This window comes from Trichoderma evansii (genome assembly GCF_050947405.1).
Source record: "Trichoderma evansii strain SZMC 28006 chromosome Unknown GGI43scaffold_28, whole genome shotgun sequence".
Classification (NCBI taxonomy): domain Eukaryota; kingdom Fungi; phylum Ascomycota; class Sordariomycetes; order Hypocreales; family Hypocreaceae; genus Trichoderma; species Trichoderma evansii.
In genome coordinates, this window is record NW_028145178.1 from 161,606 (window position 1) to 188,823 (window position 27,218).

General features: G+C 51.2%; 11 protein-coding genes across 11 annotated transcripts; 6 read left to right on the top strand and 5 right to left on the bottom strand.

Moving 5' to 3' along the window:
- Positions 1-401: 401 nt before the first annotated feature.
- Positions 402-2,541, top strand: GGI43DRAFT_416476 (L-lysine 6-monooxygenase (NADPH-requiring)-domain-containing protein). The gene is made up of 3 exons (XM_083207297.1): positions 402-1,520; positions 1,593-2,172; positions 2,230-2,541. Exons 1-3 carry the CDS (start codon positions 538-540, stop codon positions 2,305-2,307), a joined length of 1,641 nt encoding a protein of 546 aa, XP_083056183.1. The 5' UTR covers positions 402-537; the 3' UTR covers positions 2,308-2,541.
- A 2,393-nt stretch (positions 2,542-4,934) lies between these two features.
- Positions 4,935-8,029, top strand: GGI43DRAFT_225260 (uncharacterized protein). Its single transcript, XM_083200426.1, has 4 exons — positions 4,935-5,028; positions 5,159-5,313; positions 5,387-6,553; positions 6,658-8,029. The coding sequence occupies exons 2-4, from the start codon at positions 5,204-5,206 to the stop codon at positions 7,511-7,513; spliced, it is 2,133 nt and encodes a 710-aa protein (XP_083056184.1). The 5' UTR covers positions 4,935-5,028; positions 5,159-5,203; the 3' UTR covers positions 7,514-8,029.
- Positions 8,030-9,878: 1,849 nt separating this feature from the next.
- On the bottom strand, positions 9,879-11,927 carry GGI43DRAFT_225323 (uncharacterized protein). Its single transcript, XM_083200427.1, has one exon. It carries the CDS (start codon positions 11,625-11,627, stop codon positions 9,906-9,908), a length of 1,722 nt encoding a protein of 573 aa, XP_083056185.1. The 5' UTR covers positions 11,628-11,927; the 3' UTR covers positions 9,879-9,905.
- Positions 11,928-11,949: 22 nt separating this feature from the next.
- On the bottom strand, positions 11,950-13,578 carry GGI43DRAFT_416488 (Tm-1-like ATP-binding domain-containing protein). The gene has a single exon (XM_083207298.1). The coding sequence runs from the start codon at positions 13,311-13,313 to the stop codon at positions 12,051-12,053; it is 1,263 nt and encodes a 420-aa protein (XP_083056186.1). The 5' UTR covers positions 13,314-13,578; the 3' UTR covers positions 11,950-12,050.
- Positions 13,579-15,042, top strand: GGI43DRAFT_416489 (phosphoenolpyruvate hydrolase family protein). The gene is made up of 3 exons (XM_083207299.1): positions 13,579-13,849; positions 13,911-14,151; positions 14,276-15,042. Exons 2-3 carry the CDS (start codon positions 13,918-13,920, stop codon positions 14,879-14,881), a joined length of 840 nt encoding a protein of 279 aa, XP_083056187.1. The 5' UTR covers positions 13,579-13,849; positions 13,911-13,917; the 3' UTR covers positions 14,882-15,042.
- A 22-nt stretch (positions 15,043-15,064) lies between these two features.
- On the top strand, positions 15,065-16,794 carry GGI43DRAFT_225327 (phosphatidic acid phosphatase type 2/haloperoxidase). Its single transcript, XM_083200428.1, has 4 exons — positions 15,065-15,513; positions 15,584-15,640; positions 15,715-15,808; positions 15,882-16,794. The coding sequence occupies exons 1-4, from the start codon at positions 15,445-15,447 to the stop codon at positions 16,562-16,564; spliced, it is 903 nt and encodes a 300-aa protein (XP_083056188.1). The 5' UTR covers positions 15,065-15,444; the 3' UTR covers positions 16,565-16,794.
- GGI43DRAFT_225343 (proteasome core particle subunit alpha 3) lies at positions 16,415-18,175 on the bottom strand. Its single transcript, XM_083200429.1, has 4 exons — positions 17,808-18,175; positions 17,559-17,743; positions 17,068-17,486; positions 16,415-17,010 (listed from the first exon to the last, which is right to left on the bottom strand). Exons 1-4 carry the CDS (start codon positions 17,829-17,831, stop codon positions 16,883-16,885), a joined length of 756 nt encoding a protein of 251 aa, XP_083056189.1. The 5' UTR covers positions 17,832-18,175; the 3' UTR covers positions 16,415-16,882.
- Positions 18,176-18,729: 554 nt separating this feature from the next.
- GGI43DRAFT_225421 (Adenylosuccinate synthetase-domain-containing protein) lies at positions 18,730-22,278 on the top strand. The gene is made up of 3 exons (XM_083200430.1): positions 18,730-19,173; positions 19,304-19,908; positions 19,990-22,278. Exons 1-3 carry the CDS (start codon positions 19,167-19,169, stop codon positions 22,033-22,035), a joined length of 2,658 nt encoding a protein of 885 aa, XP_083056190.1. The 5' UTR covers positions 18,730-19,166; the 3' UTR covers positions 22,036-22,278.
- GGI43DRAFT_226041 (mediator complex subunit MED7) lies at positions 22,278-23,638 on the bottom strand. Its single transcript, XM_083200435.1, has 2 exons — positions 23,121-23,638; positions 22,278-23,057 (listed from the first exon to the last, which is right to left on the bottom strand). The coding sequence occupies exons 1-2, from the start codon at positions 23,370-23,372 to the stop codon at positions 22,521-22,523; spliced, it is 789 nt and encodes a 262-aa protein (XP_083056191.1). The 5' UTR covers positions 23,373-23,638; the 3' UTR covers positions 22,278-22,520.
- Positions 23,639-23,672: 34 nt separating this feature from the next.
- GGI43DRAFT_225424 (uncharacterized protein) lies at positions 23,673-25,427 on the top strand. The gene has a single exon (XM_083200431.1). It carries the CDS (start codon positions 23,972-23,974, stop codon positions 25,217-25,219), a length of 1,248 nt encoding a protein of 415 aa, XP_083056192.1. The 5' UTR covers positions 23,673-23,971; the 3' UTR covers positions 25,220-25,427.
- GGI43DRAFT_225585 (F-box domain-containing protein) lies at positions 25,427-27,164 on the bottom strand. The gene is made up of 2 exons (XM_083200434.1): positions 26,324-27,164; positions 25,427-26,186 (listed from the first exon to the last, which is right to left on the bottom strand). Exons 1-2 carry the CDS (start codon positions 26,675-26,677, stop codon positions 25,635-25,637), a joined length of 906 nt encoding a protein of 301 aa, XP_083056193.1. The 5' UTR covers positions 26,678-27,164; the 3' UTR covers positions 25,427-25,634.
- Positions 27,165-27,218: the final 54 nt, after the last annotated feature.

A 27,218-nucleotide genomic window follows, 5' to 3' on the forward strand; every position in this document is an offset into this window, starting at 1 on the left:
ATGCCTATGCACTAGCTTCGAAGCTACACTGTGTACGGTGCGATGCTCGTCCGGCATTGGACCACGCAACCGTCGTTCATGTATACTTCTCCGCTCGAGTATCCATTAAGCGGTTGGTCTCGGGTGTCTGCGACTCCTTTGGACGGAATCCGAGTTGATATAGGCGAGACTAAAAGCTTGTTTCTTGGGACAGGCACGGCGATGTGGCGAGTATAATTCTCGGCTGCTCCCACAGCCGCCCTCCCACACTTGACCAGCTTTCCAGCAACATCTCCCTTAGCGTCGCCAGACAGCACCACCAGCTAAGTGATAGAGTCGCTTGCTGAGCCATCCTTGCATATTAGACGTTACTCAAAAGAAACAAAAGCAAACATTAGAGTTCATCTATTCTCACTTTCTCTTTTTTTTCTTCTGAATTGAATTTCTGCCTTCTCCCGTCCTCTAAGATTAGCGTCGCTTCAATACCTGCGGCCCTCCAAAACGTCACCATTCTTTCACCCGAGGCGAAACTATAACTTACCTATTTCCGACGTCACTATGGCCCCTCACAGCGAGGTTATTCTCACTGACCTTGGTACTCCAAATGGTAGTGAACCAAGTACCCCCAATGGCAGCGAGCACGCTCACCAAGACAATGGCTTTGATAGCTCCTTGATTGGCTCAATTGAGCAGAATCACAGAAGCTCAGTACCACAAACCAACGGCCGCCAGACTGAGAGCAAGATGCAAAGGCAGAAATCGCCGTATTTGACGCAGTCAGATCCAGATTCTGAGTTTGACCTCATCTGCGTTGGATTCGGCCCTGCAAGTCTGGCCGTAGCTGTCGCTCTTCATGATGCGCTCGCTTCAGGACAGCAGCTGCTTCCGAGTGGCTCATCCCCCAAAATCCTCTTCATCGAGAAGCAGACACGCTTTGCCTGGCATGCTGGTATGCTTCTCCCTGGCGCAAAGATGCAGATTTCCTTTGTCAAGGATCTTGCGACGCTGCGGGATCCGCGGTCTGAGTTTACATTTCTCAACTACTTGCATCGCAATGGAAGACTGGTAGATTTCACCAACTTGGGTACCTTTTTGCCTGCTCGTGTTGAGTACGAGGACTACCTTCGATGGTGTGCCTCTTTCTTTGAGCACCTCGTTCAATATGGCCAAGAAGTTGTCTCAGTTTCTCCAGAATCCAAGGCAGGAGAGTCAACTCGCACATTTGCGGTCCGGTCGAGAAATCCAAAGACCGGTGAGACTCTTTCCTTCCGCGGTCGCAACGTACTCATTGCAGCGGGCGGACAGCCAAACTTTCCCAAGAGCTTCCCGGCCAAGCACCCACGGATCATCCATTCTTCTCAGTACGCATACATGGTTCCAGAGATTCTTTCCAAGAAAGATGCTCCGTATCGTGTCGCCGTTCTTGGTGCAGGTCAAAGTGCTGCAGAGATATTCCATAATATCCAGACGTTGTACCCCAACTCAAAAACAGCACTGGTGATGCGACCCGAATTTCTGAAACCCAGTGATGATTCTCCCTTGTGAGTTTACCCTAACCCCAGACTCTTTGTCAGCCTTTTTAAGCGAAGGTGAAAATCTAACATGGTGAGCAGCGTCAACTCTGTATTCAACCCTGAATACATCGACACACTCTTTCCCAAGTCGGCAAGGCATCGCAACAACTTCTTAACCGAAGCTCGAGCTACCAACTATGGCGTGGTAAGGTTGAATCTCATTGAAGAAATGTACGAGCGCCAGTACGAACAAAAACGAGAACTCGGCCCAGACGAGAAGAAGTGGCCTCACAGAATCATGGGTGGCAGGCAGATTACAAGCATTGAGCCGCGTGGGGACGCCTTGGAGCTTAAAATCCAGCACGTCTCAGACAGCGAGTTTGAAGGATTTGTCGATCTCGTTGATGAAGAGACTGTAGAGGTAGACTTGCTGATCGCCGCTACCGGCTACAAGCGCAATGCACATGTCGACATGCTCCGCGATACATGGGATATGCTACCTAAGGCTTCACCGATTGGTCAAGAATATCACAAGGGAATCACTGGATGGAAGGTCGAAACTGACCAGGGAGAGCGCAAATTGGCAGTCTCTCGAGACTATCAAGTCCAGTATAAGCCTGGATCTGTGGCAAAGGACTCTGGCATATGGCTCCAGGGTTGCTGTGAAGGTACTCACGGGGTAAGTCGACGCATCCTGACATGATTATCGAGAAACAGTAGCGCTGACAGAAAACAGTTGAGCGACAGCCTCTTGTCGGTGCTAGCAACGAGGTCGGCCGAAATTGTGAATTCAGTCTTTCCCAGCAGCAAATGAGGGGTGATGTATGAGTTTGAATGCAAAATGAGCCAGATACCCAAGAAAATAGCCTAATGAAGCCAAGACTTAAGACGACTCTCCTGAGCGCTGTCTATGGCGTAGCAGATGGAGTTCCGATGAGATTCGCCGCGGAGAGCTGCGACGAGTAGCAACTGATGTGCAGTGCAAAACACGTATCCTCCATACACTCCTACAAAGCAAGAATGAATAAATAAAATATTACCTTTTCTACAACTACAGTAACCCTACCCGTAGCTGTGAGTCTTGTGATGTGTGCGTTGAGAGTAGGGCAAAACTTCCTTGCCCCAGCAATTTGAGATTTAGGGTAAGGGGTGAAAGCAATTAAGCAGTGCCGCTAGCCAAGAGAGCAGCTACCGTCGCTGGTTTGGAATTTCAGGCTGCAGACTTTGAATTGGATAACAAAATAATGGTAGAGAAAAGTCTATATCAATTCAGAAGGGTTTTGCCACCGCCTGAGATTCAATCTACGTAGATGAGCGGCTCTGAACTAGCAGTGCTCGAGTCTTGGCAGCTTCCCTCGTTTACACCTCAGTTGGCTATACGAAACTGGACGGGTGTACCTGCGACTCAGAAAATAGCAGCCGGGTACATATTCCGAGCTACTTCTGGGTATTATGGAAGTTCACAGATGCTATAAATACATGCCCAGAATCTTAGCAAGCATGGAGATAAGCATAGTAGATAAACATCTTGTAGTCCTCGCACTTGTAAATTAATGTCCATTGTTTTGATTGCTGCTACGACTCATTAGCTTTGGTTGGCGGTGTTGGCTATCGATTCTTGTGGCGCTCTAATAGAGCCAAGACTGCTGCTAAATACAGCGTATAAGCTATACCAAGCAATTATGGTGCAGACAGAGGAGTGCTAATCCCTGGCAAAACAAGATATGAAAAGGGATGTCAAAATGCTATTTATGTTCCAGAAAGAGGGCAGCGGACCCCGCGGACATTCAAAATTCTCTCTAAAAAAAAGAAACACAATGCGAGTGATACGGTTGTTCGTTTGCTTGGAGTGGAATTTTCCATCCACAAGGACGATGGCCGAATTGGACGCGCAATATTGTGGATGCCAGACGCATGGTGACGCGAGCGCCGATGGGGTCAAAGATGCAAGGAGACGTAATTCGGCCTCGTGCCTTGCGTTAGCAGCTGACAGAAAATTGGTTTCAAACATGTAAAAATATGATGGCAATTGATTGAGTCGATTATTGAGGCCATCATCAGCTCTGTGAGTTGTCCAGAATACTCTGCTGTTGTCACTGTTTATATCTATACATGTCACTTGTTTTGTTTGCGTGGCTGTGTACAACTGCTGCATGCAAGATCCCACCGTCTAAGTCTAAGCCAGTGAAAAGGCTGTGCTGTTCCCGCAGGCTTCGGTGCTCTCCATTCTGGAAGCTGTGCCTGGCAACAACCAAGCAAAGGCCACATGGATCCTCCCAAAACGGAAAGCTAGATGCAAAACACTCCCTGGTTGTTGTTTATGCTTGTTTGGTGCTCTTTTTCACTCGTGCTTTTTGGGCGTTGAGCCTCCAACCATATCGGGCAGATTGGTCAGAAAAACGCTGAGGCCGCGAAGGCCATTGCGTAGGTCAGTGGGAGCATTCGTCACCGTTACCGCAAGAGGCGCCAATTTGGGCGACTCACAGCGTCAATGGCCCCAGCGATCCGCTAACGTCTAAACAGAGTTAGCCACGAATCCGCCCGTCAGAAGAGCGCTTGAGCCTTAAACCAAAGTGCCTTTTGGTGGCATGGCCCTAACAGCTAACAGGGGTCGGCGATTTGGTTATGTGGCTACTGGGTTGCCCCGACAGACAGGCGCTGGAGCTGCCAGAACAACGTGGGGGAGCCGCTGTGGCTGCACCCTATCGGAACCTTCCACAGAGCATGTGCAGCAGCCGAGTGCGAGCAATAGCTTCCATACCTGTAGGTATAGCGCAATACGAGTCTGGCTGCATAACATTGATCAGTGTGCATGCATCTATACGGGACTTGGGTCGCAAGGCTTAGACTTGAACAGGGAGGATTCCAGTATAGGAGTGAAACGAGCTTGACTCTTCATTTTCCATGTCCTATTTCTCTTGCGGCATTTGATTCTATTGGACAGCTCCAGCATCGTAACGTTCCTTCGCACCCAGGCCACTGTACAGCCCAACTCGCCTGAAAAGGAGGCGCATCCAGCATCCAATGGCTATTCGATGCCAAAGCCAGAGCGCTGTTGGCACTAACTCGGGGCTTACCTCCCGCTATATCGCCTTAGTCGCATCCTGTCTCATCGCCCACTTTTTAGCCTCTCCCCGCGCTCAAAGTCCAGAAGAGGGCCATGCCGGAGATGAGTCGAGCACAGGTCGAGGTCCCAGCCTTGCGAGGCGGCTTTCGCTGTACACGAGGCCGCATGACGATGAGACGCGGATCGCCCGATGGGAGCTGACTGGGCGGTGACCGGTTCTGGCGAGAGGCGCCATCGAAGTAATGGTAGTCGATGATCGAGAGATAGTGACGACGCAAGACGACGACGCCAGACCAGGTCTGATGTGACCACACTGGCGGGGGTCAATTTCTTTGCTTCTCCTGGACTGCTGCTTGTTCACTCGTCGCCGTGTAGTGACTCGGGGTAACTATCGTGGTTGACATACGTACGCATCCACATACATACGTACTGCCGCTGGTTACGGCCCACAAACCACCACATATTAAGGTATGACTCGCTGCATATGCTTTTGCTCTTGAGTTTGGGGGCCATTCCAGATATCTTGAACAAGACTAGAGCTTCTTGATCTTCCATTGAGCAGTGGCTTGATCTAGAACTGACACCACACCACTGCTAGAGGCTCGCCAGCAACTCGCCAGGAACTCGCCAACAGCTCGCAACAATGCAGCTCGACAGCAGCGACGGCAGACGGCCATCGACCAGCCAGCGGCTACCCGTCAACCCTCGCCGGCACAAAGTAGCTCCCGAGCAGCGGAAGAGAGTTGCCACCGCGTATGTGCCGTTACCCCCCATTCCACACCATCCAGGAGATCCTTTGCTAACATGCCCTCTTCTCGCAAACCAGATGCAACAGCTGCAATGTACGCCGAGTCAAATGTTCAGGCGGAACTCCTTGCGGCCAGTGCGCCGCGTCTAACCGCGAATGCGTCTATCCCATCCCAGTCGAAAAAGTCAGCGTACCGCGCGCTGAGATAGAAGAGCTGCGGAGAAAAGTCGAATTGTATGAGCGGGCACTCCAAGAAACCGTCCCTGACCCCGCCATGAGGCAGGATTTGATCAACCATGTCTCTTCAACACCAGAGGGACCGTCACCGTCCCCTCATCCTATTAGCCCGAGTCAATCTTTTCCATCTGAAAGCAGTCACCGTCAGGCCAGCTCCTCGGTCAAGGCTGAGTCGGAAGACGAGCAGACAACTGGTCGTCTCCTTCAGGACCCCGATGGCACGGCGCGCTTCCTTGGAGAGACCAGCGGTGCTACTTTCCTTGACCACTTAAAAGAGCTCCTGGGAGCCGTACTACCCCTGTCTCAGGTAGAGCCGCAGTTATCTCAAGACCAAGATGGAAGTGCCTTTTTGTCGAGCTTGGGAAGATACTACACCGACGATTCTCGCCCATTGGCTGAGCTAGAGCCTCAGCCAGTGCCGCTGCCCCTTCAAGAAGATTTAGCCACTTTGCTGTCAAAGCTGAGATACTTGATCCAAGATGGAAACGGCGAATGGCCGAGCGGCGGCATCTATTGGTGGGGAGAGCTGGATACCCTTCCCGCTCACATAGGCTCATCTGCATCAGACGCAGACATGAACGACCATCGCTACTTGGCATTCTACCATGCCGCCCTGGCTCTCCTCACCAGAACCAACGCCCCATCTCAGGAGGTTCAAGGTAGTACATCAATATCTTCGCTTAGCGAAGCGTACTTTGCCCATGCCTCAGCGCTTGTAGGCAATCCCTTGGATATAACTCGCTGCTGCACAATGGGAGACGTTGCCACGCTATGTCTTATGTCAGCCTATTTGATCGAGATGAATAGGAGAGATGCCGCCTATATGCACGTTGCAGCTGCCATGCACATCTGCATCATGCTAGGTGTTCATAGAGGAATGGTTGACGAGAGAGGCAAGCGGGTGTTTTGGACCGTATATATCATGGACCGATGGCTGAGCTGTCTGATGGGCCGGCCGCATATAATCATGGACGATGCCATCCGGCTTCAGCTGCCAGACGATGCTCCGTAAGTAGCTTTCCCTTTCTTTTTTTCCCCTCTTTTCTCCTTATCCTCTCGTGGCCGTATTAATCCCCCAATTGCGTCGACGTATGCTTATTTGTTTTTTATAGATCAATGCCCCCTGCTGCAGGGTTGAGGGCTCACGTTGAGCTATCCCGTATTTCTGGTTATGTCGTTTGCAACACGTATCGCGTAGCTCCATGGGAGGCATCTCAAGGAGGATTGTCCAGGCAGCCGGACAAGGCCATATGGATGCTTCAGCAGTGGCAGTCGACGCTTCCACCTCGCTTGCAGCTCTCTCCTGACGGACTAAGCAATGACCCTGCTTGTTGTTTCCTCCACATGAGATACAACATGCTCCTGATTCTGGCTATTCGGCCTCTGTACCTGGGTGCCGTGAAGAGATCGATAGCCAAGCGTCTCATGTTGCAGACAGTCGATTCTTACACGCACTCGGAGCACTTGAAGCTGTGCATTGCGGCTGCACGTCGGAACATCCGTCTTGGACGTCAAGTGAGGGCGCTGAACATTGCTCGCAAGTCGCCTCTACACGCAGAACAGCATTATTCCTTTAACGCTACCGTCTGCCTCATCCTGGAGGATTTGATCTCGGACGAGGAAGTGTCAGAAGAGGAAAGGGAAGCGAGAAACAGAGACATACTGTTTGGCATCGAAGTAGAAGAAGAGGGCCTCACCAATTTTGGCCAGACGTCGTCCAACACGCTGCGCCACCTATGGACTCTTGCTCGCAGACTGACGGGCTCGATAGCGCAGGCTCAGGAGGTGAGCAATGCTCAGCTGGTTGAGCAGCGACTTGCCCCGCCGATGATGACGACGCTTCCGGGCTACTCAATGCCGCGCATGCAAACTGGGGAAGACCATGCCCTTTACGACGAGTTAGTGGCCTGGGTAGACGACGAGTGGCCCGTCTACAGCACAGGGCTGTACAATGGCTTTATGCAGTGATGGGCGATGAATTGATGAATCAATGATAGACAGAGGCCTACAGAGGCCTCCAGAGTGGTGGCGAATGCATTTTCAATTGGCGACATAGCGACGAAACCTTTTTGTTATACTCCACTAGTTTTGTTTGGTGAGCATTTACGAATACCTTAGATACCGAGCATGTTAAATAGGGGATAAAGGATTATCCTTGTGATAAAAGAATTTTTTTTTTACAAATTAAATGATCCATGCGCTGTCGTTGCCAACCATGTGCTTTCATGTTTCAACTGCAATCTGCGACAGCAAGGGTTTATTGCCAGTTTCGGGCGCTAGAAGCCATCTTCACGGCAGTTGCTTAGAGTTAAGTTGATTACGTGTGTTAGCCGTGCGTATTAGGTTAGGTCTGCTGTAAATCAATTAATTGCCTGAACATGAGTTACACAGCAGCAGCTTGGACAATAAGATCTGCGCCTTGAAAGGAAGACAAAAAGAACAATGGCTATTCAATCATGCTTCATTTCGTAGTTTTGTCTCTCCCGTAGCTTAGTAGTAGCTGAGTAAAAGTTGCATGTACGGCTTGCTTCAGCGTCGTCATATCACGCCACACGTCCAACATACTGTCTCCAAAATCTCCAACCCGCCTAATTCTAGAAATCTCAATCGCTAAATCCTGAATCTAAAAACATCTAATCTTTTTTTTTGTTTGTCTCAGTAACAATGTCTTCGCTAGAGAAGAGGGCCGTAGCAGTCAGCTTCATCTTCAAATTTCCAGATGGTGGCGTATCGCGCAGGCCACAGGTTGCGCTGTTTCGTAGGAGCGGGGATGTGAATACATATCCGTCAGTATATCTATTTATTCATTCTCAGTTTTCATCCACAGAAAAGCAATTGGTCATCTGTATTACTACGAAAATGGATTAAATACTAAATAATTTCTCATGGCAGTCACAAACTCGCCCCCATCTCAGGCAGCGTCGATCCCCAAGACGCAAACCCGCTTGCCACAGCATGGCGTGAGCTCCACGAAGAAACCACCCTCACAGCAACCTCTCTACGGCTCTTCCGTCAAGGCAAGCCTTATTCATTTTCAGATGTCGACGTTGGTCGAGAATGGACCATCAACCCCTTTGCCTTTATCCTGAAATCTCCCCACGAAGGCGGTGCAGGCGAAGAGGGCATCAGGCTTGACTGGGAGCATGAAGGATACCAGTGGTTCGACCCCGATGACATCACCGACGATGAGGCCTTTCAAGGAGTTCCACGACTAAAGGAGAGTCTCAGGCGAGTCTGGTTTGACATTGACCTGGGCAGAGATGCGGGCAATGTCCTGGCAGCTGGGCTTAAAACGCTGCAGGATGATCATGTAAGTGGTGCAAGAGAGCTCGCAGCCAAAGCACTAAACATCTACCTCGATGTGATTCCCCGACTGCAAACAAACGATCAAACTCAATGGTGGGAGAATGTCAGATTCGCGGCATGGCATCTCTGGAAGAATGGTCGAGAAAGCATGGGCGCTCCCATCCTCAGCGTCGTCTTATCCAGCCTTGATATTATCGAGAAGCATTTCTCTCACGACAAAAGCAGCAGCTCTCTATCAAACCAACTTATCGAACAGATCTGCGCTGCCATCAGGGAATTTGGAGAGGCGAGACGGCAGTCCGGAAGCAAAATTGGAAACACTTTCGCCTCCTTCTTAGAACAATTTCCCAAGGATAAGCCTCTCAAGATCGTCACCCTCTCATCCAGCTCAACAATCACCTCTTCCATCTCACACGTCCTCTCATCGGAATCAGCCTCTCGCCGCCCCCTCGATATCCACATCCTCGAATCACGGCCACTATTCGAAGGCGTCAAAGTCGCCCAACGCATCTCTTCCATTGTCCAAAATAGCAATAATACTGGCGTCAATATCACCATCCACACAGACGCCAGCGCTGCCCTCGCTTCCCAGAACGCACATGTGGTCCTCATCGGTGCAGATCTCATCGACAAATCTGGCAACGTGAGCAACAAGACTGGCTCTCTTCCAACTGTGCTGGCTGCCAAGCATATTTCCCCGGGCGTCAAGGTTGTCGTCATATCAGAAAAGGAAAAGATCTTACCGTTTGAACCACCTGGGCACGATGAAGAGAACGACGCTGGAGAGCTTGTCCGTAGCTGGGGAGACGTTCTTGGATCGGGAGATGGGTCTAAGGTAAAACTCCCGGGTGTGACTGTGAAGAATGTGTATTTCGAGTGGGTGCCTGCGAAGCTGGTGGATCTCTATCTCACAGAAGATGGTATTGAAGGCACAGAAGATGTCGAAAAGTGGGCAGGAGAAGTGCGACAAAAGGCTGATCGCTTCTTTGATAATCTTTGAATCTATATACCCGCCAGCTACTATTAACTAACCAACCCATTTGCTATACACTTGTCATGACTCCCCCTTATCTTCTTGCTGCTCCTCCTCTTGAGGCTTCATGCTCGCCAACTGGCTCTGTAAACCCCTTTTCCCAACTCTCATCGCAACCTCCAACTCCCTCTCTTCTTCTCTTAACCGCGCCTTGCTCACAGCTACATCTCTCTCTCGCTTCCTCCTCTGCTCCTCAATCATCCTGTTCCGCTCTTCCAACGCCTTTTCCCTCCTCTCTTTCGCCTCGCGCGCCTTTCTCTGCTCTTCATCCTCGGCCGCAGAGGAAGGATCTTCGGGAGGCGGCGGTAATGTCTGCACATAGGCTTCGACCAAAGGATCGCGGATTTTCGGCTCGAGAGAGATGTAGCGTATATCCGTGAGGACCTGCGCTGGCAAGCCATTTGCGAGAGACTTGTTATGCAGGAGGTGTACCGGCTGTGCTTTGAGAAGGGCTGTGAGGTCGGATTTGAGTGTCGTCTGGGCCATCTTGAGACGATTAATGTGTTCTCGGTATGACTTTTCTCGATCCTTGTCCGACAGCTTCATATCCTTCATAGGGTCCTCTTTTCTGTATTTCCTCTTAAACTCCGGCCAATACAGCTTCGGGGATGCCTTTTCTTGTAGAAACGCCATCCATGCAATCTTGGGATCCTTCTTCTCCTGCTTGGCCCTCTGCTCCTTCAGCTCGGCAATCTTTTCCCGCGTCCACTCGTCCCAGCACTCCTTTCGCGCCTTGGTCGTGCTTAGAGCCGTGTAGCGGGGATCTTCGATGATTTTACCCTCCTCTAGAAGCTTGTCCCATGAACTATAAGGGTTGATGTTGAGGTCGATGAGCATGTCCTTGAACAAGAACTTGGCATCTTCTTCTGAAAACTCCACTCCTTCTGCGCCTTCGGGCCAATCCTCCATATTGCCGTCGTCATAGTCTCCAGGCTCGAGGCCATAGTCTTCGCCCATGGCTTGTAGTTGGGCCATAATATCCGCTTCTGTGAATTCAAGGGGACCTTCGCCCTGGCCATCTTCCATTTCGATCCGTTGTCGCTTCGAGGGATGCTCGCCGTCATCGTTTTCGTCTCCTTCTCGGCCCTCACCCAGGCCTTCGTCATCGGTGACCTCGACCTCGACCTCCTCGTATTCATCGCTATCGTAGTCTGGGCCCAAAGTAGCTGTCTTTTCAGCATCTTTGCTCTCCTCCTCTTTTGACTGATCGTTATCCGTTTCTTTCTTCTCTTCTTCTCCCGCCGTCGAGTTGAGTATCCGCTTCTTGTCCATTTCCAGAATGGCGGGCATGAGCTTCTCAGGTATGCGCCAGTAGCTCGCATTCTTCACCGGATTGTAGACGAAGCGTCGCGAATACTTTGTATACACCAGGATCCACGGCTCGCATCCAGGAATCGCTTCTTTTCTCCTGGGCTTGTCCATCGGTTGTGGCTTCGGCCGTCCTTCGAATCCGCCTCGACCACCGCCGCCAAAGCCGCCCCTTTGCGCCTGGGGGGGCGGCTGGTTGAACTGTGCCATGTAGGCATTTGCAACTCTTGGATCTGAGAGATTCGGCACGGCGCCGTATGGGTTGTATGATGGCTCGGGGCCAAGTTGGGCTGGGGGCTGGGCGCCGGGTCGTTTATACGTTGATTCCTTGGTTTCGGCATTGTAGTAGTAGGTGTGGCCAGTCGGGGCCTTGTGTTCGGTCCAGCCTGGCGGCAGCGGAGCCAATGACGCTGCTTTGTGAGTGGATTTGAGCATTTCTTGTTGTGCTGCTCTGAAGAGTTGTGGCAATGAGTGCAGCCGATACAGAGAGCTGTGGCGTGTTGAAGAAAAAAGGTTAAGCTTGGAGCTGGATATTTTTTGGTGCTAAGTTTGGGAGGCTTCCGGGATTCAACTAGACGCGTCCAGGGCATCGGCTTAGCAGCTGAGACGGCGCCTATATTATACGCGGATCCCCTACCGCCGGGCGCTGTTTTAGCGACTAGCGCTCACTAAGAGTTCCCAGCTTGACTTCCATGACTTACACGGCTTGTGGCTCGCAAAACGGAGCAGATCAATCCATATAAAGAGATAAACCAAGTTTTAGCATCTCATTTTCTTTCATCATGTCAATTACAAGTCACAATAGCTATAGATAATATTAATGAGATTATTGCTGCAGCACAGCACTTCCGCTATCCGCTATCCGCTCTTCTGCAGCCCCAGCTTCACAGCCAAAGCTTCCGCGATATCCTGTGCAAATCCTTTGTCATTAACATCTCTTTCATCTTCAACAATCTTGATTCCGCTCCCACTCAATCCTGTTTTGATCGTCTCAAAGAGCACCTTGTCTGCCTGAGAGTCCTCAAACGCACCTCCAGGTACTGCAAGCATGCTGACACCTCCCTTGGGAATCCACAATTCTATCATATCCGACCTCTTGGTCTTCTTGAGCTTCTCGGCAATGAAGTTTCCGATTTCACGGCATTGATCTGGTGTAGTCCTCACCAAAGTGACGGTAGCATTGTGCTCAAAAATTACACCGTCTTCGTATTTCTTAGGCACTGTATCCCTAGGACCAAAATTGATCATATCAAGAGCACCCAGAGACACAATGTTGGGCAGGTCGGCCTCGACAGCAGCATCCAGTCGTCCTTCTCCCGCAGAGAGGACTCCGCCACCCAAATGATCACAGATCTCGGTGGTCGTGAGATCAATGACTGCGTCGAGCTGGCCTTCGCGGATGAGTCGCTCCATTGCCCTGCCTCCAGTGCCAACGGCATGAAAAACATACGTTTCGACAGGATAGTTGGATTCAAGATGGGAGCGGATGGCATCGACTCCAGGGGTGGTGACGCCAAACATGGTGATGCCCACTCGCCATTTCTTCATGGCCTCTGCTGCTGTGTCTTCCATTTTCTTAGCACGTCTAGCAGCGTGGGACAGAGCCATGTTTGCAATTGCCGCTCCAGCATTGCTCAAGATGTCTCTCAGGATGGGATTCAATCCAGCAACGTCGACGACAGAGTGCATCAAAGTGATGTCCGTCTCACCAACCACGGGTCTTGTGTCACCGCTCGCCATTGTCGAGACGATGAGTTTGGGGAGCCCAACAGGGAGGACATCGCGCATAACTCCAGCTGCGAGAGCCGTGCCATTGGATCCCCCTGCAGAGACGATGCCATCAACAAGACCTGCTCGATATAAATCCTGCACTGCTTTGGAAGCACAGCTAGTCATGAGCTCCATAAGCTCGCCCCTGGGCATATTCGATACATCGGCTCCATTGCCATGTTTGGACAAGAGGTGGGCTTGAGGGATGGTAATGGCCTTGTGGACAGTTGGTTTCCGTCCAGCGTCTATGAGAAACGTCTCGACTCCGGCAGTCTCTTTGATCTGGTCGCGAAGAAACAGAAGTTCCTGGAGCTTAGTATCGCAAGTGCCTATGATGACGACGTAAGCCATATTGGGCAATTGAAGTAGTATTACACTTTCGACGTTCAGAGATGCTCAGTTATTCGCCCGATTAATGGATAAAATGTCAAATGTCAAATATCAACGATTCAAAAGCGGAGATGGCCAACATGCAGAGTATAAGTAACAAGAGCGTGTCATAGGAAGAAAATACCCGAAGCGGGGTTGTGCAGGGAAATCTACGATGGCATCTTGTGAGACATTGAAAGACGCGGAATCCAATGCCGACCTGCCGTTGTCAATGCATCCTCTACAACTACAACACAAAAAGCGAGAAGCTTAACTAGAAGCTCGGTGCCAATGCGACCAAAGAACGCAGACAGTGCGGCAGCGATTTTGAGTTTTGGTGGGGGAGCTCGGAAATCTGACATCAACGACGACTTAGTTCTCCACTAGAGATCCATGCCAGTTCTAGATCCGGCCAAAGCTCCAGTATGGACTTCTTCTAAGCTGATTCGGGACCCTGTTCCCAGCAGCAGCGTGACTCTTTCAGCTGAAGCGGTAAAAGAGAGATAACACTGCGAGTTGTAAGAATCTCTCTTGAAGACAAGGTTTTCTCTCAACTTACAAACCACTTACACAAGACAGCATAGCCATGGCTCCACCAACAGACAGAGACAAGATCCTTGCCAGCCTCCGCGCTCGAATCGCGGAAGGCAAATCCATCGTCGGCGCGGGTGCTGGCATTGGCTTGTCGGCGAAATTCATCGAAGCTGGAGGTGGCGATCTCATCATCATCTACAACAGCGGCCGTTTTCGCATGGCTGGCCGCGGATCGTTGTCTGGCTTGATGCCATACGGGGATGCTAACGGTATAGTCGTAGACATGGTGAGTAATGACAATCTCATATCCCTATCGCCATATTCTCTCTATCTATCTCTGCGTCTCTCTTTTGGTTATTAAAATAACTATTGCTACCTTTTATAAGTCTGAAACTAATTGAGATCTATAGGCAAATGAAGTCCTTCCCGTGGTCAAACATACGCCAGTCATTGCCGGTGTATGCGGCACAGATCCTTTCCGCAGCATTCCCACGTTTCTCAAGCAGCTGCGCGACCTAGGCTTTGCCGGCGTTCAAAACTTCCCCACCGTCGGTCTCATCGACGGGCAGTTCAGAGCCAATCTCGAAGAGACAGGCATGGGATACGACTTGGAAGTCGACATGATTCGGGAGGCTCACTCATTGAATCTGCTGACAACTCCTTACGTGTTCAACGTGGAAGAGAGCAAAAAGATGGCTCGCGCCGGTGCAGATATCCTCGTCGCGCATATGGGCCTCACAACCAGCGGTTCCATCGGTGCCACCACTGGCAAGACACTAGATGAGTCTGTCAAGCTCATCCAAGAGATTCGCGATGCAGCCGTAAAAATCAACCCAGATATTATTGTTCTATGCCACGGAGGACCCATTGCGGCGCCGAAAGACGCCGAGTACGTCCTCAGTCGGGTAAAGGGGCTTCATGGCTTTTATGGGGCGAGCTCTATGGAGCGATTACCAGTCGAGACGGCCATTACAGAGATTACGAAGAGCTTCAAGGTGCTGAAACCGAGACTGTGAATTAATAGGAGAAAAGAATATGTATTTTTACTTTATCGAATCGTTGACGATATTATAATTTGGAGAGGGTGGTGAAACATTGTTGGAATGGATATTTGTGTGTTGAGAATGTGTATAAACTTAGCTAAACATTAATGCTTATTACTCTTAAAGAAGCCCAACAACTTGTCCTGAAACCCTGGTTTCTGTCTCTAATAATACATCTTCATCTCTAATTTCAATTAATACGAGTAATATTTTGAATACGCATCTGCTCGGTTCACCGGACGGCTACACGTTCCGTGACGTGTCCCCTTGAAATTTCGCCTAGCCCACGTATGCCTACCCTGCACGCACACGGCCCCATTTTTGTCCCGAGTTACTAGCAATACTATCGCCAACCTCACTTAAACTCAGCCAACGTCGCCCTTTTCTTTTTGAGTTGCTCAACGAAACCTCAAATGTACTTATAGCCACAATAGCCGCTCTTATTCATGGACATGCACTTGTAAACTAGATTCCACTCATTATCATCGTCTCTGCCATCTCCCTGCTGTATTTATCTGATCTGCCCGGCGCAAATAATGCCTTCGCGAGCCTCCAACGCAGGAGACTCAGGCGCCTCAATCGGGCCTCTGGCTAGGTTCTGGAAAGTAGGTTGAATGATAAAAACTCTCCCTCTTAAAAGAGAGAAGACATGGCTGACGAAAATTCACCTTTCAGAAAACTCATGCGCCAGACTATGTCGGCTTCATAGTCCTCCTAGCAGGATGGATGTTGGTGAGTCTCTACATGTCCTCTCACACACTCCCACTATCCTCTATCTCATCACGGTTAACGCTGGCCCTATTTAGATTGTCAACCTGGTCAATCCTTTCCACCGCATGTTCTTCACCAACGATCTCCGCATCTCATATCCTCACGCCGAGCATGAGCGAGTCACCGTCCGTACGTCTTCCTGACAAGCCGTAGTCTCATCTTCATCCTCTTCTCAACTCACTCATCTAACTCAACTCATCAGCTCTCAACTTTTTATACGCCCTTTTCATCCCTCTAGGCGTCCTCATCTCCTATAACATCGTCACTCGCGCCTCCGCCCACAAGCATGAAGCCACGTACCTCGCCTTCGCCATCTCCATCGTCCTCTCATCCTTTATCACAGACGTTATCAAAAACGCTGTTGGACGCCCTAGGCCGGATCTGCTCGCTCGATGCCAGCCATCCGCTGACACCAAGCCCAATGTCCTCGTCAACATCGATGTCTGCACCGCCCCTGACGGCCACACTCTCCAAGACGGCTGGCGCTCATTCCCTTCCGGCCACTCGTCCTTCTCCTTTGCTGGATTGGGGTTCCTGAGCCTCTTCCTAGCCGGCCAGCTGCACGTCTTCAACTACTACACCGGCGGGCGAGACCTCAGCCGCGCACTCATCTGCCTCGTTCCCCTCCTTGGCGCTGCCCTGATTGCTATTTCACGGACTGAAGACTATCGCCATGACGTTTATGACGTGTGCGTTGGATCTGCAATCGGTATGACTATTGCGTACTGGAGCTACAGGAGGCATTGGCCGCATCTTACAAGCCCTATTTGTGAGGAGCCTCATCCCCATCCATCTGCCGAAGCACAACCAGGATGGCAGCGCGTAAGAGATGAAGAAGACCAGGATAGCGGCCTCATATTCCCGCTGGGAACTCGAAGAAGCTGACTTGGATCGACGGAAAGACTTGATTATCTATTTTGCAATGTATCATAGCGAAGGGATTTGCTTATGTTTGCGTACATAGCCATCCATTTGGCTTTACTCATCTCTCTTGAAAAGAAAAAGAAAACTTCAGAAGGGCTTACACAAGAGGAAGGAATGTGAAGTGCTTATATCACAAGTATACCTGACATAGGGACGTATCATCGTATTGTTACAGGGGCTATTTCTCCCCCTTTTTGGTATGCGCATGTGTCATTAGGTGCCCATTGTCAGTCTACTCGTTTAGTCTCAACGCCTCTAAATATTTCTTTATTTGTTTGTTTATTTCTCCTCTGCGTCCTCGCTCTTGGCCAGATCATGCTCCTTCAGCAGTGCCGTGATCTCGTCGGCGCTCCACAGCTTGTGGTAGATCTTGCCGTCCTCAGTCTGTCCCACCGTCGCAAACTCAACTGCACGTATATGTTAGTAGGTTCCTTCATGTAGCAATTTTGGAGAATGAAGCTTACTCTTCTCGCTGCTCAGCTTTGTAGAGTCCATGGTCTTGCTAAGCACCTTGACAGCCACGCCGCATGCCTCCTTGAGCGTGCAGTCCTCCTTGTAGTCCTGCTTCAACAGGCTCTGCGCACTGGCATTGTTGGCACCCGCGCTTGTGGCCTTCCATCCTCCGTAGTTTCCTGAGGGGTTGCTGAGATACAGCTGGAACTGTCTCCGGGGGTCCCAACCAGCATAGATGAAGGAAACACCAAACGGCCGCAGACCACCATGCTGTGTGTAGCCCTGCTTCAGATCGCACAATCGGCGCACCAGTTGTTCGCAGGGAATGTCTTCGTTGTACGTGAGGAGGTATCGCTGGGCGGCTTGGCGGGCGTAGTTGATGAGGATGTTGGCGTCGGCGGTCATGCCTGCTACTGCGCAGATCATGTTGCTGGAACACCAATGTTAGTATGCGGGATGAACATAGGTCTTGCATCTCAGAATACAAGCAAGGCAAACACACTCGTTTAGAACGTAGAGCTTCTCAGCTGATGTGTCCTGCTCTAGTAGCTTCGAGGTGATCTTTCGCTCGGCGGCCAGGACGATTCCATCCTTGGCGAGGATGCCGATGGCGGTACCGGCGTGGGAGATGGCTTCTAGCGCATATTCAACCTGGTAGAGACGGCCTTCCGGCGAGAAGATGGTTGTCTAAGGCATGTGGTTAGCCAGCCTGATCGATATCGATATTGCATATTGCAGCTCGCAGACGTACTCGGGAATCGTAACGGCGGGACATTGTGGAGGGGCAATCTCTTTCACTGCCGCAGAAGCCAAAATGGAAATCAGAGAATTAATAGCACACAATGGCAGGGCAGAGACAGCGAAAGGGTGCTTCGTTGGCGATGGAGGCAGAGGATTATCGAGGATTGGCTTCAGGTATGGAGGGGAACAAGCAAAAGGCCGGCGTCACTTTCAACTGGAGCTCCAGGCACGACCGCCGCGTAGCTTCTGGAGGTACGGCCTAGAGGTACAGCCTAGAGGTACTGCTGCACTGATACCCTGGAGCTGCTCTTTGGGCTGGCTGAGTCATCAGCAATTAGATCAGATTATATAAGTTGGCTATTTAATGCCTGAGGCAGAAGAGACAAGGCTGAAGGGAGATTAAACTCAAAAGATTCCATCGTATTGAGCGGCAATTTAGCCGAAGCTGCACCGCGACTCGGATCTTTTTGCCCCTCATGACTAAGCTCCGTCATCTCATCATCATTCAATCAGCCAGTCTTAAGGGAGGGCCGTCACCAGCTTAGCTTATGCCACCAGCCTTGGGGCGGGCAGAGTTTCAATAGCTCTATTTTTCTGTCTTCTACCGCCTCCGATCTTCCCTCTTTCAACTCTCCACAAATCTCTTCTCCTGTGGCTGCACCGACGAGCTGCTGCTGGACGAGACGCCGGGAATAGCTTCACCTCTCGCCGTCATCAGAGACCGACTTTATCTATTCCAGAGTGACTGAGCTTCATTAGCATTCGATTTGTATCAGCGATTGCATCTCATCTCACCAAGCCAAGAGCAAGCTACTGCTATTAGCTGTCCACAGCCTAGATCCCACTCAAACTGTCAGACCAGCTGCCCGCATCTGCCGCCATCTGCCAAAGACAGCCCGACAGACGCGCCACCCGCTTGTTGCTTCCATCCGTATCCACTCCAAGGGGCTACCGGGACGAACCCCACGCAAGCTGCCGTCATCACCAACAGCTCGCTATTTTTTTCTTCTTCGCAAGCTAAATCGGCACGCGCCGCCTTTGTAGCTGCGCCCAAGACTTCCATTCACTTCGCAGCTCACGCGATACCCATCCATATCTAAGCAGAGCTGGGCGCTGGTTTGAAATTCGCCGCGCTGAAAAATAATTCTGGCTGAGGAGAGGAATTTGTTGGTTTTTAGCTGTTCTGTGACTACATACTAGTTGCTACCTTTGCCCGTTTTGTAAATCTTCCCATATGCCCGCCTGAAGCGCAACGCAAGAAAAGTTTTTTCCTCTCTTCGCGTCGCTTCCATAGTAGAACCTACATTAAATTAGTCGACTCGCACACCCTCAATAGCTGCGGCGACGCCTTTGCGCGTGCTCCATTACCATGTCTGGTAAGTTAAGAAAAACGAATCTGATGTTCTTCGTCGATGCGACTCATTGGCCTGGCCTGGTTTGATCCGGCACTGCTGATTTACGTCGTCGCATGTGTGGGATATTTGCTAACGAGAAGCAATTGCATAGGAGAAGCCGAACCTCGACGCTCAGTGCGAGCAACCAAAGGCCAGCACACCAAGGCCTTTGATGAGCTGGAAGCTGCAGTGCCGAAACGCCGACAGACCAAGAAGAACAAGAAAGCTCAGGTGCAGGAGAAGGAACAGTCGCAAGACCCCGAAGAAGTAATCCGCTGCGTTTGCGGTGCCACCGAGCAAGACGAAGACTCAGGTGAGGCCTGGATCTCGTGCGAGACATGCTTCGTGTGGCAGCATAATGTCTGCGTGGGCGTGAGCTCGTACGAAGATGAGATACCGGACCATTATTGGTGCGAAGAGTGCAAGCCCGAAAACCACAAGGAACTACTCGATGCTATTGCCCGAGGAGAGAAGCTGTGGGAGGCACGGCGTAAAGCACACGAGGAGGAAACCGAGCGAAAGAAGAAACGAGGCGGACGAAAGAGAGGAAAGCGAGGCAGCGATACGCGGGAAGATGCTGAAAAGGATGCGGCGGCTCAGGCAAAGGCATCGCCTACACCGGATGCTGCTGTGGGCAAAGACAAGAAGGACGCAACACTTGTAGCCAAGCAGGGCAAACGAAAGGCCAGAGAGGATTCTCAAGATGTGGATGGAAAGGTACGTTTATTATGTGCCGTCGCAGATGCGACTTGTCCTAGGAATTTATTTATTGATGAATGCTAACCGTAACATCTATAGACTACCAAGATGCGTCGCGTGTCAGAGGACGAGTCTGTTCCTGTCGCTGCTCCCTCTGTCAATTACACGCCTCCAGAAGACTTGACACCGTCCATCCAAGAGCTCCCTGGCACTCGAGTTGGTCCTGCAAAGGCACTGAAAAAATCTCTTGGCCACGTCATCACAACCCTCGCAAAGAGCGGCGATATCGAGCTGCCAGAGGACGAAAATGCGGAAGCCCTCTCCGACAAGTACGCTCTGCAGATTGAGCGCGCCGTTTTTGATACCCATCCACTCTCCAAAGGCCAGAAGGAGTACAGCCAGCAGATAAAATCGCTGTCGTTCAACCTCAAGAACAATCCCGAGTTGTTCCAGGGGCTTTGGGACCAGAAGTATTCGCCAATGACCCTCGCTGTCATGACGTCGGAGCAACTTGCCTCGTCAGAGCAGCAGAGACAGACTGCCGAGATGAAAGCCAGAGCTGAGAAGCAGGCGATCTTGTACACATCAGAGACGGGCCCTCGAGTAAGACGGACACACAAGGGCGAAGAGATTGTCGAAGACGAGAGCATGATTAGCAGCGATGCTCCGATGCCATCGGCTGGAGGCCCTCGCGCGGGAGGAGATGAGAAGCAAGACCAGCCCCAGCAACAAGATCAACACGTTAAGCGCGAGTCGATTGGAGGAGCGGGAGAGCTGGGCGATGAAGCTGGTTTGAGCCAACGATCTCCCAGCCTGTCCAACTTTGACATTGGAAAGGTGTTTTCAGCTGTCAAGTCTCCGACAGCAGCTCATCGTCGCAGACCGTCTGCTCCAGTACTAAATACGCAGGGGCCCGGATTCGACCCTGACGTGGATCGTATGCTTCAAGATGACAATGAGTCGCCGCCTTACTCGCCTAGTGAGGAAGCCTCGGATCCCGATGTCATTTGGCGCGGTTCGCTGGCGATGAGCTCCATTGCCGACTTCCAAGCGACGGCCAAGCACATTGGAGGCGCCAACTTTGCCTCGTTTGGCCCCTGGTCGAAGCTCATTCCGCGCCAGATGACTGTGGCCGGTCGAATCCCACAGCAGAGTGCCATTGAGTATCTGTGCAGTTTGCGGTATAGTAATCTGACCGATATCATCGTTGTTAACATTACACCGACATCGCCAGACTCGAAGCAGGAATTCAACAACCTCATCAACTACTTTGTCAGCAAGAACCGATACGGTGTTGTTGGCAATAAGGTCGCCGGCAACGTACGAGACACATATCTGGTGCCTGTCCCCGCTGGTGAGGATGGCCACCCCGAGTTTATGCTCAACCTGGTGGACAACTACATTCCCAAGTCGCGGACTGAGCCCCTATTGCTTGCTGTCTTTGTCTACCGCAACGAGCCAGACCAGCTCAAGCAGATGCTTCACAACGAAGCTGCCAGCATTAACGCCAATGCATCGACGGCATCACAACCTCCTCCTACTCCTACACCCGCTGGATATAACCAACGAAGCAACTCGACATCTGGCCCGGCCTTTTCACCCGCAACTCCTCAAATCGCATCCTCTCCATTTCCTCCCGCCGCTGCACCTCCCAACGGCCATGGCCAATCCGCAACTCCAGTCCCCATTCCTCAGCTACCGCATCTCAACCGACCTGCGCCATCTCCTCACGCCGCGGCAGGATCGTCATCTTCGTCTCAGACAACGCCAGCGCCCCCGGCACATCACCAAGGTCCTGATGACCAGAGGAAGCAAGGCCAGCAAGATGCCGGTGTCATTACAGCGAGAGAGGTTCTGGGCCAGCTGATTAGTGTGCCTACGGTGCAGTTCATTCTCCCACAGGCATACCAGATGTCACGACGAGAGTGGGAAGTTGTCAAGGCTATCATAGAGAGAGATCCTCGCGCTAGAGACGATTTGAAGTACTTGGCAGATTTACTGGAGAAGGAAGGAGCTGGAAACAATGGTGGTGGAAATGGAGCTGAGAATGGAGGAGCAGCAGCAACGCCGTTACCACAGGTCGTCGCTGGAGTAGCTGGAGGAGCAGCTGGTGGCGGTCTACCTCCACCTGTGAGAAGGACATAAGGGAAAATGAAAGTGTACGAGTCTATACGAGTCTATCCGTGTTTGGTTTACGTCTAGATACAACTTAGGGAATATTGCCATGTAATGGATGATACCTATTTTTCTGTTCCCACATGTTTATTTTGGCAAATTGTCGCGCTATGATTATGAATCTTTTAATTTGCAGTTTAATATTGATATATCATGATCATTTTCTTATTGTTAAAACTTTTTTTCATTAGTTTTTTTAATTGTACAAGGTTCTAACCCTTGCTCCCGCCAAATCATCCATCATTATTCATCAACTCCCCAGTTGGTATCAAGCATGTAATAATAAATAATAACAGCTCTCCATATAGCAAAATCCAGCTATTATCTTGCCCGTGTGTGGCCCTTATATCAAGATGCTCTACTAGTCTTGGTGTCTGCTCCCTTGATATGCTCATGAAGATTTTATCTTCGTCAAATTCGATAACTTCCAATATATGCTTCGTCGTCCTCACTTATTAGAGAATCAACGCATCTGCTGTCGCCCACGCAGCAGCCTCCCTCTCCAACGCCGCAGCCTCTCGCTTCTCTTCATCCGTTTGTGATGTCACCGCTGCTTTCACATCCCCTTCCACAGAGGAGCCCTCCCCCCCTTGCATCTTAAAAGACGATAAATCCAAGCTCCCCAGCCCCTCGAGCACCTTTCTCGCCTTGTCCACCTGCGTTCTAATAGCCGCCGTCTCAGTCCTCGTGCGATCTAAATGGTCCTGCATCATCTCGATGGCCGACTCGCGCGCCTGATGCGGCCGGTACTCGTTGAGGATGTGATGGATATTGATAAAGATTGTGCGTAGGTCCTTGATCTTGGCCTCTGCGTCGGCGGGGCTGCGCGCCATGACGCCGGTGAGTTCGAGGAAGTTGAGGAGCAGCGATTTGGCGAGGCGCTTGAGCTCAAAGGCGCGGTCGTAGTGCTTGGCGTCTTTGGCGTCGGAGGAGCCTGTTGCGGGCAGGTTGTCGATGCCTTGCTCTTCGAGGGTGGGCAGTTTGTCGTCGAGCTGTTGGACGCATAAGAGTTAGAAGATGTGTGTTTGGATCAACATAGGTGTATAGAATCATACCATATACTGATCGCCAAAGACTCTCCATCGTCCATCTGCGGGTTCTGGAGGCGGCTGCAGCGCAATCAGATCCTCTGGCAGATTCGGGATCCGCACGACATTTGCGCCCTCGTCATCTTCATCCTCGTCTGTCGCATGAGCCCGTCGCAGCTCCTCAATCTTGGCGATCCTGTCTGGCGTGAAAGCTTTCCAAAAGTCTGGCGGATTCGGAAACGTCGAAGCCAACGAGTGCGGCTCCTGCTGATCGGCCATCTTGTGCTCTGTAGTTGGGTATCTCTATTTCGCTTGTGTAGAAATGCGCGTAAACCCCCTCCCCGCGCTTAATGTGAAAGCTGGCAGTAAATGTCACCTCATTGGGGTCGGGGAGGACAAAAGCAGAAGCAAAAGCAGCAGCAATTGCACCTGAAGAATGATAGACGAATGGGATTGAAGCGTAACAAATGGAGGTCGATCTGATACTGTAGCAGCATGGACTAACTACCGTGTTAGTGGCAGAGCTTACAGCGCCGGAAAATTGTCGGCTCCGACCCAGCTTCGCGACTGTGACGTCCTCCCGAAGCTCGAGAAAGTCGAACTGCAAAAAAAGTCACTAGCTGGGGTCTCTTATAGCTTGAAACCTCCATACCAGGGAATCCACTGACCTGCAATTGAGCCATTGAATATTGGTGCTTCTTCTTATTACTCTTTCTCTTCTTTCATATTCATATTCACCTTTTACATTGGTTAATTAATCACATTGCAACATCTCATAATCCTCTCTCATCTCGAATTCCCAGCTTCATCACCACCTACCAGAGCTCAAAGCTCTCTCGCTACTCCCTACCCGAGATTCTCAACCTTGATCGCCCGTCATGGCCGATGTCCGAGCTCTTCTCCGCCAGCAACGAGCAGCCCGGCGCATCACCCACCCATACGCCACCTACTCAGACGCCGGAAAGCTCCTCTGCACTCTATGCCGCGACCAGATTCGAGCCGAGGCCCATTGGGACGCTCACCTCCTGAGTGAGAAGCACAAGAAGCTACACGCCGCTGCTTCAGAAAATGTCAATGGCGAAGACAACCAGGACGAGGACGAGGCTGGGCCTGAGGCCGAGGCTGAAGCTGGTGAAGATAGAGTAGCAGATGACGCAATGTCCACCACCTCTCAGAAACGAAAACTTGACGAGGCAATGGGCACAGACGAGGAGGACGTGGATATGGACCAGGATGAAGACGGGGTGCGCAGGAAACGAAGTCGGCCCGAAACGCAATCCGAGAAACAAGCTTCAGATCTCTCTCGCAAAAAGTCCACCATGCCATCGCAAGGCGTTGAAGTCCAGATTCCTTCAAGATCATCAACACCCATCCACCATCGCGAGCGCTCATCTTCCTCCTCCGTACACTCCCCAGCCACCGGCGGTCCAGCAGCAGCAGCTATAACAACCACAACGATAACAACATCCCTTCCCTCCCGCCAAGCCAGCAACCTCGCCACTCCAGTATCATCCTCTTCCATGATGAGCGTCCAATACACCAATCCTCCACCCTCCACTACAACTGCCACCGCTACTACAGCGCAACCAGCACCATCCACAACACAAGCCCAATCGGTCGACGAAGACGAATGGGCCGCCTTCGAAGCCGACATCGCCGCCACCACAGCCGCCGAAACCTCCTACGACGACGCCGTGATCTCCCGTCCCGCAATGACAGCCGAGGAATCCGCTGCCGCCAAGGAAGCTGCTGCTGCTGAAGCAGAAGCGATCGAGAACCCCGAGTCTCGCAAGTCCAAAGCAGACGTAGACATTGAAGACGAGCGTGAGGAGGCCACCCGCGCGCTGGAGGAGGAATTTGAGGAGATGCAAACGCTTGAGGCGCGAGTTCAGCGGCTAAAGGAAAAGCGGGAGGCGTTTCTGCGTCATCGAAGAGAGAGCCTAGTAGAGCCCATTGCTGCGGATATGGATATTCCTGAGCCCCAGGAAGCAACAAAACCTGCACCTGACGCGGAAGACGATGAAGCAAAGGAGAATGTTAAAGCTGCTGAAGATGTAGAAGATACAGAGGCTGAAGATGACGATGAAGATGACTGGGATGGCTTCCGCTTCCGAACAGGGCGGTAAGATGCAAGTGAATGAAACAAAACTTCACGGCGGCGCTGGCGCAATATGAATGCATAAAGCCATGATGTTCTTTCTTCTCTTCATTTCTTGTCATGCTTTTCATATCATATTTAAGAAACACTAATGCATGGTCTCGGCGTATAAGCACTTGAATAGATGCCTGCATCCACTTATCCTCATAGCTAAATTCAGTCAATAGGTAGTAGCTGCTCTATATATGTGTATATATATAGATACCCATAACTATAACTCCGGTAGCATTTTCAACATATTTTGTTGAAACGAAGCAAAACACCAGCTTGAATCCAAAGAATATCAATATCAATATCACAATATCACAATCATGATTTCAAAAGGGAAAACGCCGCCTCAATCCTACATTCATAGTCATAAAAACCACACACTGCTGTCATCATCACCACTCTACTTGAGTCTCCATAGGACCCCTAGAGCTTCTCATTTGATGAGCTGACAACTCGCCATGGCTCATCCTCTCCCAGAAGCGGCGAAGCCTCCAAACGCGGCCAGTGCCGCGAATCTCATCGTACCTGCGCGCGTCTTCCTCACGCTCCTTGACCTCTCCTTTCCACTTGCCGGAAATCCATCGTCTCAATCCGTCCTTTAAGCGTTCTTTCTCAATGGCCTTACGTTTCGCCACTAGACCTGGGGCAACATGGACCGGGAACATGCCCGGAACACATTCCTGAGGTAGCACGGAGCGTTGGACAAGGTCCTTAGCGGAAGGCCGCGAGGCGAGACGACGAGAGAGGCGAATTGAGACTAAAGACCGTGCCAGCCGCCGTGATATGACGCTGTTGTTGGTCAAAAAGATGGAACGAGACATGAGCTCAGGAAGCGATGGACGACACGGGGAGTTGAGAAGCGGAGGAAGTAGAAAACGGGTTTCGCGGAGGCGATAGTAGTGAAGCAAAGGGTCAAGAGAGATTGTACGAAGGCGATGGCATGTCTACAGAGGCTGGTCAGTAATGGCACATTTTCAAAAGTTCCACTCCAAGATAGTCTTGGCGAGGGAAAATGATATTAGGATCAAATCAACTCCTTCAGCATCAGTGAGCACGGCACAGTCTTTGGCACTATACTTACACGGGATGCACGTAACAAGTCATCAACATCGAGAAAACCCGCAATATGTGCCAGCACTTCGCTTGGCAAAGTCTCCAGACATGGCGGTGACCAGACGCTACCACTACTGACGGCGGCGGCGGCGGCGGATGAGGGCTTCTGGCCGTCACGAAGCCCGGATAGTGGCGAGAACACGTCTTTAGATCCACTGGTAGATGTGGCGGAATGGCAGCTATCCTGAGTTGTCAGTGTCACAGCATGAGAGCTGACACCATCCATGCAGCCGCCACCAGGGGTCGACAGCCTCAAGGGAAGCTGGAGCTGGGCCTGGGCCTGGGCCGCGGATTGGGCCTTCTGGGGTGTTGAGCTGGCCATGGCCGTGGCCTTTCCGAGCGTATGATGACGGAATCAAGCCGGGATCAATATTGTTGAGGAGCCGCAGCAGTTGCGGCGATACACACGCCTCCCCAGTGCTTCTTTTCTCGCCGGGAAGCGTCCGAGTGTGGAGCGTTTGGCGTGGGCCAGAAAGAAGCGAGAGATTTAGGATAAATGCGACTGTGCTGTAGTCCGTATGTAGTCGTATGTAGTCGTATGTATGTAGGATAGACAAACGAAGATCAGGGAGACGAGCTGGCAGTGGCAAACTAGCCAAGGACCAATACACGCGAATGTTGAAAACAAACTTTGTTGCTGGCGTGTCTGTCGCTTTGATCACCCAGCCTGAAACTTCCGGTAGGCTATCTCGTAAACGCTCTGGTATTGGCCTGTCGTTTTCTTGCTATTGGCTCTGCGGAAGACGGCAAGCAAGCGATCGCCGATCACGCCTGCATCAGATTGGGCTCAAGCAGCTTTTGTGTTGGCGATTTGTACAAAAATGAAAGGGAGAGATAGAGCATCACGCGGTTCACTGTTTCAC

Bases quoted from the DNA above. Each gene is read 5' to 3' on its own strand.
- GGI43DRAFT_225260 (XM_083200426.1), top strand. From the start codon at position 5,204: ATGCAGCTCGACAGCAGCGACGGCAGACGGCCATCGACCAGCCAGCGG. The intron at 5,314-5,386 runs GTATGTGCCGTT...CTCGCAAACCAG, and splicing joins CGGAAGAGAGTTGCCACCGC to ATGCAACAGCTGCAATGTAC. The intron at 6,554-6,657 runs GTAAGTAGCTTT...TGTTTTTTATAG, and splicing joins CAGCTGCCAGACGATGCTCC to ATCAATGCCCCCTGCTGCAG.
- GGI43DRAFT_416489 (XM_083207299.1), top strand. From the start codon at position 13,918: ATGGCTCCACCAACAGACAGAGACAAGATCCTTGCCAGCCTCCGCGCT. The intron at 14,152-14,275 runs GTGAGTAATGAC...TGAGATCTATAG, and splicing joins ACGGTATAGTCGTAGACATG to GCAAATGAAGTCCTTCCCGT.
- GGI43DRAFT_225424 (XM_083200431.1), top strand. From the start codon at position 23,972: ATGGCCGATGTCCGAGCTCTTCTCCGCCAGCAACGAGCAGCCCGGCGC.
- GGI43DRAFT_416476 (XM_083207297.1), top strand. From the start codon at position 538: ATGGCCCCTCACAGCGAGGTTATTCTCACTGACCTTGGTACTCCAAAT. The intron at 1,521-1,592 runs GTGAGTTTACCC...CATGGTGAGCAG, and splicing joins CCCAGTGATGATTCTCCCTT to CGTCAACTCTGTATTCAACC. The intron at 2,173-2,229 runs GTAAGTCGACGC...GACAGAAAACAG, and splicing joins GCTGTGAAGGTACTCACGGG to TTGAGCGACAGCCTCTTGTC.
- GGI43DRAFT_226041 (XM_083200435.1), bottom strand. From the start codon at position 23,372: ATGGCCGATCAGCAGGAGCCGCACTCGTTGGCTTCGACGTTTCCGAAT. The intron at 23,058-23,120 runs GTATGATTCTAT...TGCGTCCAACAG, and splicing joins TCTTTGGCGATCAGTATATG to CTCGACGACAAACTGCCCAC.
- GGI43DRAFT_225323 (XM_083200427.1), bottom strand. From the start codon at position 11,627: ATGCTCAAATCCACTCACAAAGCAGCGTCATTGGCTCCGCTGCCGCCA.
- GGI43DRAFT_416488 (XM_083207298.1), bottom strand. From the start codon at position 13,313: ATGGCTTACGTCGTCATCATAGGCACTTGCGATACTAAGCTCCAGGAA.
- GGI43DRAFT_225327 (XM_083200428.1), top strand. From the start codon at position 15,445: ATGCCTTCGCGAGCCTCCAACGCAGGAGACTCAGGCGCCTCAATCGGG. The intron at 15,514-15,583 runs GTAGGTTGAATG...TTCACCTTTCAG, and splicing joins CTCTGGCTAGGTTCTGGAAA to AAAACTCATGCGCCAGACTA. The intron at 15,809-15,881 runs GTACGTCTTCCT...TCAACTCATCAG, and splicing joins GCATGAGCGAGTCACCGTCC to CTCTCAACTTTTTATACGCC.
- GGI43DRAFT_225343 (XM_083200429.1), bottom strand. From the start codon at position 17,831: ATGTCCCGCCGTTACGATTCCCGA. The intron at 17,744-17,807 runs GTACGTCTGCGA...CACATGCCTTAG, and splicing joins CCCGCCGTTACGATTCCCGA to ACAACCATCTTCTCGCCGGA. The intron at 17,011-17,067 runs GTAAGCTTCATT...ATATACGTGCAG, and splicing joins AAAGCTGAGCAGCGAGAAGA to TTGAGTTTGCGACGGTGGGA.
- GGI43DRAFT_225585 (XM_083200434.1), bottom strand. From the start codon at position 26,677: ATGGCCAGCTCAACACCCCAGAAGGCCCAATCCGCGGCCCAGGCCCAG. The intron at 26,187-26,323 runs GTAAGTATAGTG...CAGCCTCTGTAG, and splicing joins ACTTGTTACGTGCATCCCGT to ACATGCCATCGCCTTCGTAC.
- GGI43DRAFT_225421 (XM_083200430.1), top strand. The intron at 19,909-19,989 runs GTACGTTTATTA...TAACATCTATAG, and splicing joins CTCAAGATGTGGATGGAAAG to ACTACCAAGATGCGTCGCGT.